This window comes from Hyperolius riggenbachi, chromosome 3 (assembly GCF_040937935.1).
Source record: "Hyperolius riggenbachi isolate aHypRig1 chromosome 3, aHypRig1.pri, whole genome shotgun sequence".
Lineage (NCBI taxonomy): Eukaryota > Metazoa > Chordata > Amphibia > Anura > Hyperoliidae > Hyperolius > Hyperolius riggenbachi.
This window is the reverse complement of record NC_090648.1, coordinates 196,020,617-196,036,943: the sequence shown is the minus strand read 5'-3', so window position 1 is coordinate 196,036,943 and position 16,327 is coordinate 196,020,617. Positions and strand designations below refer to the sequence as shown.

The window sequence follows — 16,327 nt, the reverse complement described above, 5'->3', positions numbered from 1 at the left end:
CTATCCAGATCCTGTTGCAATATGTCCCTATCTTCTTGAGAGTTGATGATTCTGCACAATTTTGTATCATCTGCAAAAATAGCAACATTGCTCACTACTTAATCTACTAGGTCATTAATAAATACATTGAACAGAACTGGACCCAGTACAGACCCCTGTGGGACCCCACTGCTAACAGTCACCCATTTTGAGTATGATCCATTGACCACAACTCTTTGTTTTCTGTCCATTAGCCAGTTCCCTATCCATGCACACAGACTCTTCCCCAGTCCTTGCATCCTCAACTTTTGCACCAGACTTTTGTGGGGAACAGTGTCAAAGGCCTTTGCAAAGTCCAAGTATATCACATCTACAGCATTCCCAATATCCACATTAGCGTTCATTACCTCATAAAAGCTGAGCATGATCTTCACACCCATAACAAGTGTAGCCACTGATCTGATATATAGTCCCCTGTATCGGAGGAAGGGAAGATTAGTTGGGGCCCCACACAGCTTTGGGTCCCCCTGCGATCACAGGGGCTGCTCCCCTCTAGTTACGCACCTGCTTGTGAGTAATCTTGTTCAGAAAAGCTGCAATGGGCCATGGCATTTTTGTTTCTCACAAGAATTTGCCACCCTTGTGGCCATACATGGTACCAGTTTTTCATACAATCTTTCCATTTCTATATAGTAGAAGTGTAAACTGAGTGAATATATTGAATAGATACTATAGGCAGATCCCTTATATTACATAGAAATTGTAAGATTGTATGAAAAAATTGTACCATGTGTGGCCATCCTTACTGTGATGTTAAATGGAAGGAACACAGGGCTTATTAATAAAGTAGTATCAGAATAGCACATACTTTTTCCTGCCTCCAAAGACTGCAGTAATTATGGCTGGTGACACTTACAGTCACATACTTTGCATAAATTCCCACTATACAGCTAAAAGTGGATGTAAAATATGTCTGTGGTCACTAGGGCGTTAATAGTTATAAAGCACTTCTGACTATGTACTTGGCATTTTAGGTACATAAGATAAGGTTTAATAAAGTGTACTTGATATCTGAGAGCAAACACCCACACAAACATTGTCAGTGAGTAGCAGAAAAGGCATGCTAGGGAGGGGAAACCATTTTAGCACGGCAACATCAACCACATTTTATTCTTATTTGAGGAATGTTTTCCCATACACATAAATTAGGTCCACCCAATGCTGTCCTGTTCAGCTGGAAATAAAAGATGTAGACTTTTTTTATCTTTATGGTTAGGTAGCACAGCAGCTAAGTGAAGAGCAATCTCACCTTGAAGCACTACAATCCCAGGTTCGTTTCCTAACCAAGAAATGACCTGCACTGAGTTTGTATAATCACCCCATTTTTAAATGGGTTTTTTCTCTAGGTACTTCGATTTCCTCCCACATCCCAAAAAGTGTACTCGTAGGGTGTTTTCACTGAGAGAAATAACTATGATAGGACCATGATATTTACATTAGACTGTGAGCTGCTTTGAGGGACAGTTAGTGATATGTAGAGTGCTATGGAAAATGTTTATAATCGTAAACTGGCAGCTGTGTAGTAAACAGTCTTGTGCTGAGGCCTGCAGTGAAAACACAGTTTTAACTAAACTCGAGCTGTCATATATTAACTGTAATTACCCAAACCACTAATTCACAAACCTGCTGGCAACTCTATGATCTGATAGGAGCTGGATGAGAGTGATATGTTTTAATGTATAGAGATGTATTAATCAGTTAATTAATAGTGGCTGAAAAGCGTAATGGTTAAGGGCTCAGCCTCTGATATAAGAGACCAAGGTTCGAATATTGGCTCTTTCTATTCAGTAAGCCAGTATCCTATTCATTAAAGAGTCCTTGGGCAAGACTCTCTAACACTGCTACTAATCTACTGAGTGCACCCTAGTGGCTAACTTACAAGTACTTTGAGTCTGACAGGAGAAAATCTCAATACAAAATGGGGTTTATATTATTTAGTTATTTTATAATTTACCTGCATAGCATCCTCTAGGCTCTCTCGCAGCTTCCTCAGTTCTTTCTCGTACTGCTCTTTAAGCTTATCAATCTCTTGATCGTGCGTAGACACCTCTTCTTTCAGTGCTCCCTTTAAGGCAGTAAGTTCTCTTTCTCGCCTTCTTAACAGGTCTTCTTGTTCTTCTTTAGCCATTAATAACTCTTGTACCCCTTGTTTCATGTGCATGAGTTCCTGAGAAATGTAATTACACTAAATCATTTCACACACTAATAATAGAGAAATCAGAAAGTATAAATCGTCTAAAAATGTAGTGACATATAGCAGAATGTACTAAATTATTCAGGATACCCAATTTTACATTAATTATCCTAACCACTTCCTATATTTGCTATTTACAGTATACAGTATATTGCTGTATATTGTTAGGTATCTCTGCCCTCTTAGTGATGTGACAACCTGAGCCTAGGCTGTTTAGCTATGTGTAATACTCCTCTCTGGGAGACCAGGTATTACTTCTACTGGCTTCAGAACACACAGTAAACAAACATTTCGCAGCAATGCACCTGCCAGCAGTAAAGATGTTGTCTCTTGTGATAAATTTCAGAATGTAAATCAGGGTGAGGAAAGATTTCACAGTGGGCAAACACAGACTAAGTAATTTATAAGTAATTTTGTAAAAATTAAGCAATTTTATTTATTATGTTATTTTCAGCAAAGTTCTTTGTTAAGAAGGCAATACAGACAGTCCCCTACTTTTGGAGCCCTGTCCCTCTGCCCCTCTTACCTCCTCATTTGTCCCTCTTTCAGAACTTTGTCCCTCTTTCTATGTAAATATATATATTTCTCTACTAAAAATGTGTTTGCTTGACTCTAAACTTTATTCCCATCCTTTAAATTGATATATTACTAATTTTCAAATGTTAATATGAAGGTAAATGAACCAGGAAAGAAAGGACCAGTGTGGTCTGATTTATAAAACAACATATTTTTCTTATGTAATCTTTATGGTATGCGTGACTAGGGGTGTGACAGGGGCGTGATCAGGGGTCTGGCTTAAGTGTCCCTCTTTCTCATCTCAAAAAGTTGGCAGGTATGAGAAAACTATGTATCTATGAGTAGTTCAGAGTAACCAAGCAGCTCAGGGTGACCCAAACTACTAGGAATGTATAGGGGGATAAAAGGAAACAAAAAGCCCTCCTACTAAAAAAGCAAAGCTTGGTGTAATTTGCCTTCTTAAAACAGAAGGAAATTTGCAATAATTCAGTTATAAGTGAACATATGTGGTTACCCACAATGCTCTACTAAATATGCAAATTATCCCTTTTCGCCCTTGTAAGCCAAGCAAGCATCCAGAACCGCTGGTGTATAGCAAGCTTATAGCTTTAAGTTTTACACAGCCTTATCAAACCCACATGTAGTTGTAACTGGAGTCGTTTATAAGAAGGTAGACTGCCTGTACTGTATTGTGGAGCATGCTGTGTACAGTACAATCCTTTATGGTTCTTTATGATCCTGTTGGGATCTACCATACCCCAAAGTGGTTGTGCACTTAGAGGAAAACTACAATTACTACCATAGCCTGGCAGTCGTTGTAATGTAATGGGGCCCTAGGCAGGGTAGTAGATTTGGTGCCCCCTTGTAGTCCTCCTTGGTAAGCTATAAAAGGAGAGAGGCCAGAGAAGGTGGCAGGTGGGCCCCTTGACAACCACTAGGCCCCAGACACCTGCCAAGGTTGCCTGGTGGATGATCATGCTCTGGTCATTGCCTGAGATTCATATTCCCACCACAGCTGGAGAGTTGCAGGTTTGCATAGACACATCCTAAGATCGGACATGGAAAATATATTACAACCGTAATTTAAAAAAAAAAAAAAACAGCAAGAATGAATTGCTCTTTTTACTTATTATGCTGTATTTTATACAACTGACCTCTATTAAAACTTCCCTTTCTCCTTCATCAACAACCGAGCGCTTTGCATTGTCCAATTCATCATGCATCTCTGACAGCTGCTCCTGCAGGTCTCTGATTTCTGTCTGATACTGCTCCTGCTCCATCTTCAGCTCAAACAATCTGACAAGAAAAGGAGGAATAAAACAGTGACCAGGCAAACAAGGCCATCTGGATTCACACTACTTTTCACAACTTGCTACAAAACAAACTAAATCAGTTTTTTTTTTAAATCAGGTATTCGGTAAATTAGCCCCATTTCTAGTGGCAGGAGAAGCGGGTGTTTGCCCGTGGTGCAGCGAGGGAGGGGAGCGCAATGATGGAAGGGAGAGCAGTGGGCACACTGGGACTCAGCTATGGGGAGGAGGGCCTGACTCCTCCCTCCATCTCCTCGGGACCCACCCCTTGCACTCTCCACTCCAATGCAGAGTTATAGCACAGCAAGAAGCCACGAAGAAAAAACTCACATACCTCTGGGCTCCAAGCGAGGTTCACGTGCATCTGGACTGCTCTATCTTCAGCACTGCTCATTACTTCCTGATTAGCGGTGGTTATGTCCTAGGAGTGTCTAGGAAATAACCACTGTTGCCCTCCTAAAACAATCACTGTACTTTAATTTCAGAAGGAAAACCAAATGCAAAGCATAGAGCAAAAGTCCATAATAACAATGATTATAGTCTTAAGCTGGCAATACACTAGGCCGATTACCCGCCGATCGACAGCAGATTCGATCACTGGGATCGAATCTGCTGTCACATCGTTCACGCTAAATGCTAAATTTAGATCTATTTCATCCCGAAATAGATCGGTCCCGTCGATCGCTCCGTGTGGGAAATTACCGTCGATCGCTCGCGGGTAGGGAGCGCATCGCTAGCGGCGTACGATCGGCGCAGGTATACATTACCTGATGCTGGCTCCCGGCATCTTCTCCGCATCACCTGCCGGCTGGCATCTTCTCCGCATCACGGCTTCCGTGTATAACTTCCTGTGTCACTGCAGTGACAGCGGAAGTAGTACAAATAGAGGGCGCTCTATTTGAACTTCCGCTGTCACTGGAGTGACAGAAAGTTATACGCGGATGCCGTGATGTGGAGAAGATGCCCGGGACCAGGCTTCAGGCAATGTATGGGGGGGGGGGGGGGTTAGACAGGCGACAGCGGCAGCTCAGCAGATGGTGAATCGGTTTCAGGCTGAGATCGATTCACAATCTGTTTGCAGTAAGGGCAGCCATACGATCCCTCTCTGATCAGATTCGATCAGAGAGGGATCTAGCTGTTGGTCGAATCTGATGGCAAATCTAACAGTGTATGGCTACATTTAGCTTTTAAAATTACACTCTTTACAGATACTGTGCATAAAAGTGTTGGTGAACATGGCTATTATACTGACTGTACCCCGATGGCCCCTAAGCCTCTGCCTGGTGAGCCTATGGAAGCCTGGTTCTACATGATCATGATTTCTATCTCTGCCTAGCTATTAAGCTTCATACACACACACTAGATGGTTCTTATTAATCCAATGGGAAGCCATGTTGAGGAATTGAAAGATGCTTATGTTGGTGCTCCATTTCCTGCTGTATGGGGCCTTGAGAGGAGTTCTACAATAAAGAATTTGGGACATTGATAAGAACAATGAATTCTAGTTTGCCTTTTTTCATTATTCAAGGAATGCATGATGCTATTGATGAGGCTCCACCACGTTACAATGACTTGTTTTTACTGATGATGAATAATAAGGTTGATTTGACCCCAAGGATACATTTTCAGGACACATTGCTGTCGTGAACTTTAGCCACGAGATTGGACTAGGCCCTGATAAACAGTGATGTTGATTTGCCTGTATAAAAACTATATGTGGAATACTTGCATTGCTGCTTGGAGTATTTGCGGGTATATGAATTCATGGCATTAGGGGTAAGATTATAGTTTCAAGGCATTTCCATTGACATTGTGATATATTTCTTTGAGGCATTGTTGAACTTTGGTGAGATTGACTGTTACCTGAGCGTAAACAGCTGACCTCTTTTGGTCATACATGTCTTGTCACTTATACATACTAATCCACTCTGGTGGTTTCCACTGCATATGTCCCTTCTATCCCCTCCAAGTCCACTGTCTTCTCCAAACAATGCTTTGTTCTATCCATAAGGCCACTTTTTTACCCTTTTTACCTTGGTTTATACTGGAGTCAATCATTTCTTTACATTTATTTTAAGTAAACGTTGGCTGGTCGGCTTATAATTGGGCTGGCTTATACTCAGGTATATACAGTAACTAAATCAGGCCTCAGGTTTCTAAATCCTTTATGATCTACTACTTTACTAAATCAACTCTATTGCTTTAAATCTAGGCTACTCCATTGCTTGGCAGAACTATGCCACACAACGAGTTTGCTGTAAGGTAAGGTAGCCCTGCAGACATTAATAAGTATGTCTCTTATGAATGCACTCTTGGTTTTCCTGTAGACTTGTCAATCAGTAAAGTGACACAGATGATTACTAACATACTGCTTATGCTATGCATATACCCATGGGAAATGGCCAGAAGAGTGTATTCTTATGTTTACATCTATTTCACAATCATAACTACTCAAACAATATAAAAGACCAGGAATGAATAACAAATGTGTGCATGTTTAGCCTGAACTTACTCTTCTAGATGTTTTCTTAATTCTTTTTCGCTCTCCCCCACTTTCCCACGAAGAACTAAATTCTCTTCCATACTGCGTTCAAGTTGTAGCTGGATGTCTTTCATACCTGCTTTTGTCTTATTCCTCTGCTCTCTGTTGTTGTCTTGAGTCTAGGTTCATGTTGTGAAAAGAAAGTTTTTAGTAGAACTTGGCTTCAAGCAAACATTTAATATAAACATTTTCAGTGAGTTACAAAAGCGATATCCCAACACAGTGTTCAAATATTGCTTTAAGCACAATAGCTGCCCACCTGTCTATCTAGCAGTTTCTGTGTTATTTGTTTAGATCTTTTACCAATGAAAACAGCAATCTGTTCAAACAAATACATGATAAACCACTTCTAAATGTTATAATATAACATTTGCTATATGTCTGTGAAGGTTCCTATTTACCCTGGTCACACCATGTATAATTCCCATACTTCCAAAAAAAGCCAAACAACACTCAATATGCACATGTTAATTGTTTAAGTGCCTGGCTAAAAATTATCTTTCAAATGACTGAATATGAAAAAAAGGAAACAACAAAAACCAAACACCAGACCGAAGAATAGAGGAGAGAAAAATAAATCTTGAAATGTAGTCATCCTGTACTCAGGTAGTGTGTGAAGGTGGCTGTACATCTAATCGATTTTCGTATTCAATTCCTTGCAGATTTAATTCATCTGCTGGGAATCGATTCCCCAAAATGTCAATAGATTTTTGATCCATTTAAAAAAAAAAATTAATTGAAAGAATCAATTGGACAGGATAGAAAATTTAAAACAATCTGGGGCGGGGCAAAAGCACTGGTAGATTGATAGCCTATAGCCATAACTCTGCAGTTCGATCAATTTTCAATAGATTCCCTGCTGAAATCTATTGTAAATTGATGTTCAGTGTATGGTAGGAATTGATTACGTCTAAATGGATTCTTTTCGGAAAGGAATTGATCACTTAGGAAAATTGGGTTGAAATCTATAAGTGTATGGCCAGCTTGACAAACATCATTAACAACTCAGAGAATGAAGGACAAGTTGTCTGCTCATAAAAGTGCTATTAGAAATCAAATGGTTGACATCGCTGTTCCTTCTCACTTTGTTCGGCTAGACATCCAGTTAGCCAGTTGAGGTTACAAAAATTAAAACAGGTGGCCGCCGTAGGAGATGTTGTGTCAGGATTAAAGGTGCCCATACACTCGTCAGATTGGCATCAGATAGATAAGAAATGCATCTGATGATCTATCTGATGCGTTTTTAGAACATTTTTTACCAGGATAGAATTCCAATAGATTTCAGTATGAAATCTATTGAAATTCGATCTGATGGGATTTTTTTGCCATCACATTTCCATTAAGGCCAATGAAAACTGATAAGCAATCTCATCAGATCGACCCAAATTTTCCACCCTGCCAGTTCGACAGAAATCCATCGAAATCGATCGAAATCGGCCATCGATCGGTCGATTGGCCAACCAATTTGCAAACGATCAACCAATTTTCGGGATTGATCGGTCGGCCAGAAAATCGGCTGAGTGTATGGGCCCATTAAGAGACTATTGTACTGAGAAACTATATGGATACGTAGATTAGATATATTAGAAGCTCATGGAATGAACAAAGAATACGATATGACACCACACTTGTCTCTTTTGTGATTTGGAATCCTGAAATTGTGTCTGCCCGCTTTGTCCGCAACTTTGAAGATTGGTGATTGAAGAATAAAAGAGAATTTGTTCATAAAAAAAGTGCTGTGTACTTACTAGTGGAATTTGCATACTGTTACATTGAGGGGTGGAACAGAACTACTAATTTTTTATTTATTTTATTATATGACACCACTTGCCTAAACAATAGATTTCCAATAGATTTTTTTGTATTTATTTTTCCTATTTCCGTTTATCATTTTCATTTATTGCACAAGAACGCTTATTGCACAAGAACGCTTGGCGGAGGGTGAGGTACGATGTGGCTGCTCCTATGGACACTGAAGTCTTGCATCAGGGAGAATTGACCATGACGATGTCACTATCGACCGAGTGTACTACTCGCTGGCATTTGTCAGGGCATGCAGCGGGTGGCCTGGGTCTTGCTCACTCTAGCCCCACTTTGGGTGGTACATCTCTGCTGTAGATAGGTTTTGCATATGTATGAAAAGTTCCCCATGCGGTCCACAGAGCGTGATCATTGTGGATTGGTCACCACAAGTAATATTAATAAGTGATTGGTTAATTTCCAAATGAGTGAGTTGAATATAAACCTGATGCATGCATTTGTTTGTCAGACATTGACACAGCTTGACAAAGGAGGTTGATTCTTCAAACCATTGCTTTTTGCTGCTAGCAATGTGTCGTGATGCCTTAAAATAAAATTAAGAGCATAAATACATTTGATGGTACCATTCCTCTCTCTACGTAATAGTTATGCTAAACAGCAAATAATGATCATATGAGATATATTTTTTAATCAGAAATGTTGTTCAACTACATATGATAGAGATGCCTTTATCCGAGTTCTTGTTCGTCCTTGAGCTATGCCAGCCCCACCGCCATCAGCAGTAGAAATGTGGGGCTGAAATTAAGGGGGGGTGTTACATAACCTCCCACTCCTGCTCTGGTGGGGTAGCAAGTAACTTCATGTTGCTTTTTCCACCTTGCTTATATACCTAATTATTCTGGAACATGCAGAAAGACAGTTGTGCAATGAGATTAAATCCACAACTACCTGGGTTGATTAAAAAATAAATTGTAATTCAGGTGTTGCAAGAATCTATAATTGCATGACTACTATGTCACTAGAATTTGGGCAATCCCAGTTATGATCTGATATGACCCGAGTAAAGGTTGCAACTTCTGGCACCAAATAGTAGACAGTTTTTAAGAATCTAGTCCAAGTTTGCTGACTCAGACAAGCACTTCACTGCTCTTGAGCTTTAGTCAATCAAGGCCACTTGTACATCACCATCAACACGTGCCCACACGTTTTCTAAATTGCTATCTGGTGCTCTTCCTGATAAAGAGCGGTTGTTTCATTAACAAACACTGTGGATACAGTGCAGGAGATTTGGGCACAACCAGGGCCACCATAGACCGTAATAGGAATGACGGCAATAGCGGTGCACAGTGAGTAACTTCGGCGCTGTCAGAAGACGGAGCTGAAGTTACTTTTAAAACACTGTATTTCGGCCGCCAGGATTAGCTGGAAGATGAATTACATCATACCCCACCATCCACGTCAACCTGGAAGGGAAATAGTAATTACCACAGCCGGGACTTGTGCAGGAGCAGGGTAAGCCATATATCGGCTGTATCCTGCGCCTAAGTCTCCGGGCGACTATTTTATACGTAAGCATTCATGAAACTCTTTGATGGTGCGTAATATGTCCTCATTAGTGGCTATTCTTCTGGGATTTAAGTCTTCACTAATGCTTACACTTTAAGGCTAGCTTCACAATGGGCTAATAAAGTGCATCATAACGGTCACATTATAACACAGAATGTCGTACTGCATTGCAAAGTGACGTTCAGTGCGACCATTTCACTGCGGTCTGACAGAGAAAGGTACCACAATGCACTGCATGCATGCAGTGCATTTACTGCATAATGCCCACGTTACCAGTTCAGAGAAGCAAACTTTGAATTTACTGTATGCTTCACTATATGCAATGTAATGCACAGATAACATTCAGAAGGTGGCTTTCCCATTCCGTCGGATTCTTATAGTCACAGGAACCCCAACGCAACTACCACTGTGAATCTAGCATTAAAATATTTTATATAATAAGGCACTTCCTAGAGTTATTGCACATTAACATGTCGGGAAATAGAGAAATGCCACTTACCTTCACCTGCTCATCAAGTTGTTTCTGCATGGCAGCAAGTTTCTTTTCCAGTTCATTTTTCTGATCAGTCAGAACTTTGATTTCTGCTGTTGGGTCTGGACTCTAGGATTTTCAGAACATAGCATAAATAAATGTATATTTCAAAAACTTTATGCAACACAAACATTTCAATATTTATTCAAACATGGTCTTTATTAAGATTTAAAGAGAATCTGTATTGTTAAAATCGCACAAAAGTAAACATACCAGTGCGTTAGGGGACATCTCCTATTACCCTCTGACACAATTTCGCCGCTCCTCGCCGCATTAAAAGTGGTTAAAAACAGTTTTATAAAGTTTGTTTATAAACAAACAAAATGGCCACCAAAACAGGAAGTAGGTTGATGTACAGTATGTTCACACATAGAAAATACATCCATACACAAGCAGGCTGTATACAGCCTTCCTTTTGAATCTCAAGAGATCATTTGTGTGTTTCTTTCCCCCTGTTCTCATGCACTGAAGTTTCAGGCTGCTTGTTTCTTCCTGCCAACAGCTTTGCCCTTGTCTGTAATTCTTCAGTATGTGAAAGCCCAGCCAGCTCAGAGGACGATTTATCCAGCTTGTAAAAGATAAGAGAGAAGAGAGAAGCTGCTCTAATCCTAAATAACACACAGGCAGTGTGCATAGAGGGGCCTGGAAGGGGGAGTTCATAGCAGAACCACAACACTGAAGAACTTAGCAGCCTTCCAGACACAGGCCGACAAGTCTGACAGGGGAAAGATACATTGATTTATTACAGAGACAGTGATAGTATAAAGTGCTGCAGTAAGCCAGAACACATTAGAATAGCTTTTTGAACTTGTAGGATGATAAAAAACAGGATGCAATTTTTGTTACGGAGTCTCTTTAAGGCGCCATCAGCTAAATATGTTTATTGTTGGTTAGTGAAAAAAAGGATAGTACCACTGCCAGGTTGTTATCTGTTTTCAAAACATTGCCTTATTGTTGCAATAGACACATTTTTATAATGGCAAAGTGCCAAATTCTGGACTCGTATATGTTGTTCTCTATGGAGCTATCTTCTGTGCACTGCACCATGAGACCTTTCTTGGACTTAGTTGGAGTTCTAATTAAATATAAAACTTTTATATCTAAAACTTAATACTTTCTGGAAAATGTATTTGAGTGCTAAACCAAAAAAATAAGAAGATAAGGGTAAAAAAAGGTCTATGTCCAGTCTCCATTGCAGTTCATAAACATTATAACGTGTGTGTTATACAACGTGCACAGTATGAATTCAGCCTGAACTATTTAATATGAACCTGATACACTAATGGGAAACGGAAGGGGCATCCAGGCAAAAAACAAATGCCTGGAGAAAGTATTTAAATGTAGTTTCTCTGTTTTGGAGAATGAGGCCATTTTATTTTTTATTTTTATTTCTGCCATGGAGCGAAAGTTTGCATGAAATATATGCAAACATATAACACCGATACAAGAAAGGCGGCAGTGCAGTTCAGTTACAAAGTGTAAAACCCATATGGTAAATTGAAGCTAATATTAGGTGCCCACTGCCTATTGCATGCATTAGCCTGCATGTTCTAAGGAATGCTGTATTTAATCTGCAGAAGGCAGTCATGAGATTTGGATTAATAAAAGGCATGCTTCCATACTTAAAAGCTCTCTGAGCAGTCACATATTTGTGCTCCATTAGATTCACCCTAATGGAATTCCATGCGCCGTTGGTGAGATTTGTGTTGTAGAACCAGCACGCAATATTCTTATCATTGCTAAAAACTGATCTCTTTCACCATTTAAGTCACAGCACAAGTAATAAAATCATATGTCTGCTATTAAAATAGTGAAATCAAGCCATTCAGCAGGGTGTGAGGGCTAATCAATGCTCTTTATTTCATTGTTAGCATTTCATAAAAGCAAAACATCATTTTGTAATAATTAAGTGGATTTCTATTGACCTTGTACTGTAAAGGTAAAGCATCGCAATGATTAAACTACAACAACAGGAAATCATAAAGCAATGAAAAGGTTATTAAGGACAGGAAAACTATGCTGTAAAGAAGTTCTTATCACCAAGTATGTATAGAGTAAATAGAATTTATAGAAACTTTGGCAATTTACCTGCATATTGCTAGATGCTCTGGATTTTAACGTCTGAATCTTTTCAAAAACCAAGTTGACCTTTCTTTTTGTTGCATCATCATTATCTTGACTTCTGAAATACAGAATGAATTATAATTGATAATAAATTAAAAACTATCTGTGAATCCTTAAGCTTTCTCTAGGGATGGGTTCTATGTTTCTCTTCTCATCAAGCCTGCTTGATCAACAAGTTTATTCAGACCTGGTTAACAACCTACCGTATTTTTCGGCATATAAGACGCACTTTTTCTTCCCCTAAACGGGGGAGGGGGGGGGGGGAGTGGGTGCGTCTTATATGCCAAAGATACAAAAAAAATGGGTGCAGAGTGCGCAGGGAAGCTCTTACCCGTCCTGCCGCGGCGCTCCTTTCCCCCTTCTCTCCAGCTGCGATCCTCTTCTCCCTCTGGAAGTCAAGTTCGGTGAAGCTGCTGCCGCCGCTGGGTCCTCTATTCCTCCTGTGATGAAAATAAAGATAGGTACATCAGCGGCATGTTACCGATAGTTTATGCGCATCCGAAATCCCCTTCCATGCACCTCACGGAAAGCCGCCCCCTGCCGCTACACGCTGGGTCCTTCTTGCTGGCCGCCTCCTTCCCGGTCTTCACTGCACGTGCGCCGCGTCATGCGTGACGTCATGCATGACACGGCGCACGTGCAGTGAAGACGGGGAAGGAGGTGGCCAGCGAGAAGGACCCAGCGGGTAGCGGCAGGGGGCGGCTTTCCGTGAGGTGCATGGAAGGGGATTTCGGATGCGCATAAACTATCGGTAACATGCCGCTGATGTACCTATCTTTATTTTCATCACAGGAGGAACAGAGGACCCAGCGGCGGCGGCAGCTTCACTGAACTTGACTTCCAGAGGGAGAAGAGGATCGCAGCTGAAGAGAAGGGGGAAAGGAGCGCCGCGGCAGGATCAGGTGTAGTATTGATGGTGTTGTAGTGTTAGTATAGTGTAGTGAAGTGAATTGAAGTGGCGTGTTATGTTAGTGCAGGATAGTGTTGTGAAGTGTATTGAAGTGGTGTGTTGTGTTAGTGCAGGATAGTGTTGTGAAGTGTATTGAAGTGGTGTGTTGTGTTAGTGCAGGATAGTATAGTGAAGTGTATTGAAGTGGTGTGTTGTGTTAGTGCAGTAATCGTGTAGTGAAGTGTATTGAAGTGGTGTGGTGTGTTAGTGCAGGATAGTGTAGTGAAGTGTATTGAAGTGGTGTGCTAGTGCAGTGTTGTGTAGTGAATTGCTATGTAGCTTAATTGGTAGGGCAGCAGGGGATAGTGTAGTGTAGATAGAGTAGGTTAGAGAAAGTTTTAGGAGGTGAAAGGTTCATAAGATAGATGCCCCTGCATTGCAGACGCACCTAGGTTTAGTTATTTTTTTTCCCTAATTTTTGCCCTCCAAACTTAGGTGCGTCTTATATGCCGGAGCGTCTTATATGCCGAAAAATACGGTACTTACTCTCTCTTTGTTCAAGCTCAGTCTGGTTTTCACCCCAAACACTCTAATGAGACCATTAAAGTAACCGAGCCTCAGGTCCCAGTGAAAATTCCCACTGACACCTCCCCCCCTTCCCAGTGTATTATACTCATTTAACACTTCCAATGAGAACTTCACTACAACAGCTGTGGTAGGCTCAATCCACACGGAGAGATAAAATGAGTACTCTGCAGGCATTTCTGCTCGGTTCACACAGATGCAGTTGACTTGTGCTCCTGCGCTGCATGACAGCTGTGGACCTCCCCAAACATCTTAAGCCATTGTCTCCGCTAGTGTGCCAGCAGTGACCCTCCCACCCATATCTCTGCCATCTCCCAGTCAGCATGCTTATCAGCCAGTAGGGGAATCCACAGGTGATAGACATTTGACTGCACTAATAACTGGTGTGAATGAGTACTTAACATAATCCTGGCAGAACCAAGTAGAAATTTGGAATCATGATGGCCATAAGCCTTGCAATAGACACTGATTGGCAAAAATATCAAGCCAAATTTATTCATTTATTAGTGTGAGCCACATGTGGACTACGAAAGCACAACTGACCCAGCACATGCCATAGATATTTGTTTTTTCAGCACATCCAATGGAGGCTTTGGCATGGGAAATTAGGCCATGTAGCAAGCTGCTGTGTGTTCTGATATCTTTCTCATGTCCCGCTATTAAGTTTTTCCAGCAACTAGTGCTACAGCAGCTCATGTACGATCACATGGGATAGCCTTATACTCCCTATGTGCAGGGTCACTAGTTGGCCTTCTTTGGACCACTTTTAGTAGGTTCTCTGGAAATCATCTGAACCAGTAATTTGGCCATCTCAACTTGATCCTTGTCAAACTCATTTTCCTAGACATCTACTTATACTTACCTGCAAACATTTCTCAGCATTACTACTCCATATTCAGGCTTTAATAATATTTCTCTTACTAAAACACTGGGCTGCAATAAGTGGGGTAAGATGTTCCCCTGAAGACTGTATGTGTGCAAGTAAATATGAACACTTCATCAGAGAGCATTACAATGTACCTTAATTGCTCAAGCACTGAAGAACAATGGATTTAGCAGATGGTTTGCAATGTTAAATTAGGGCATATCTGACCATAGTTAAAGGACAACTGTAACGAGAGGGATATGGAGGCTGCCATATTCATTTCCTGTTAAACAATACCAGTTGCCTGGCAGTCCTGTTGGTATATTTGACTGCAGTACTGTCTGAATCACACCAGAAACAAGCATGCAGCTAATCTTGTCAGATCTGACAGTAGTGTCAAAAACACCTGATCTGCTGCATGCTTGTTCAGGGTCTATGGCTAAAAGTATTAGAGGCAGAGGATCAGCAGCCAGACAACTTGTATTGTTTAAAAGAAAATACATATGGCAGCCTCCGTATCCCTCTCATTACAATTGTCCTTTAAAGGGTACCTGAGATGAAGATAAAGGCTATATATATACTTACCTGGGGCTTCCTCCAGTCCCATGAGGTGCGTGGGCTCCCTTGCATCTCATGGGCCAGTTGAGAAATCACACCCCCTTCATGCTATCGTGCTCAGGAGCGTTCTGCACCTGCACAGTACTATTGAGCAGGTACACAACACTCCCGGCTGTGGGAGTGCGACCAAGGGTGCATGCGTGGCCAAGCCACGCATGTGCAGAAGAGCCCGGTTGGCCACATTACCGGGGCTGATTAGATGACAACGGAGCAGCCAGAGAGGATGGCGAGGGAGCCCATGCACCTCATGAGGCTGGAGCAAGCCCTAGGTAAGTATAAATAACCTTTATCATCATCTCAGGTTCTCTTTAAGAAAGCTTATAGGTTAATGAAACAACAGTCATAGGACTGCAATTTTGTGAGTAACTGCAGAGCAATTTTTTTTGTTTTGTATTAATTCAGATGGTCCTCCTGAATTTATAACAGAAATGAACAGACACGGGGTCCCAACCTTGGCTACTGAGAATCAGTCCATTTTTAATAAATCCAAGTCACAGCTGCACGATTGCATATATTTTTTAGATATGACTTACCATAGTTTATCAGGTCCACAGTGTGCAAACTGGGCTGCTCCTGTTAACTGAAAGCCTGCTATATGCATACATACACCTACCACAAGCTACACTGGCATTATCAAATGAGTCAATTAACTTACCCAGGTGGTGTCTACCAGGCATAGTCTGCCATACTAGTCTATCAAGAACTGACTGCTATTGCTTAAATCACTGAACTGAATGAGTTTATTTCATCTCTATTATAACTGCAGATTGTGCCTCAGCTTATTGT

The 16,327-nt window shown here is 41.0% G+C and overlaps 1 protein-coding gene across 3 annotated transcripts in view; it reads right to left on the bottom strand.

Moving 5' to 3' along the window:
• The window catches only part of CGNL1 (cingulin like 1), a 150,892-nt gene that overhangs the window by 77,954 nt on the left and 56,611 nt on the right, over positions 1-16,327 (bottom strand). For all 3 annotated transcript variants that reach the window (XM_068275513.1, XM_068275515.1, XM_068275514.1), the window contains exons 4-8: positions 12,549-12,642; positions 10,428-10,529; positions 6,572-6,720; positions 3,904-4,045; positions 1,994-2,206 (exon numbers count right to left, since the gene is read on the bottom strand). In XM_068275513.1, the coding sequence (XP_068131614.1) occupies positions 1,994-2,206; positions 3,904-4,045; positions 6,572-6,720; positions 10,428-10,529; positions 12,549-12,642 (700 nt within the window). The remainder of the gene's footprint in view (positions 1-1,993; positions 2,207-3,903; positions 4,046-6,571; positions 6,721-10,427; positions 10,530-12,548; positions 12,643-16,327) is intronic.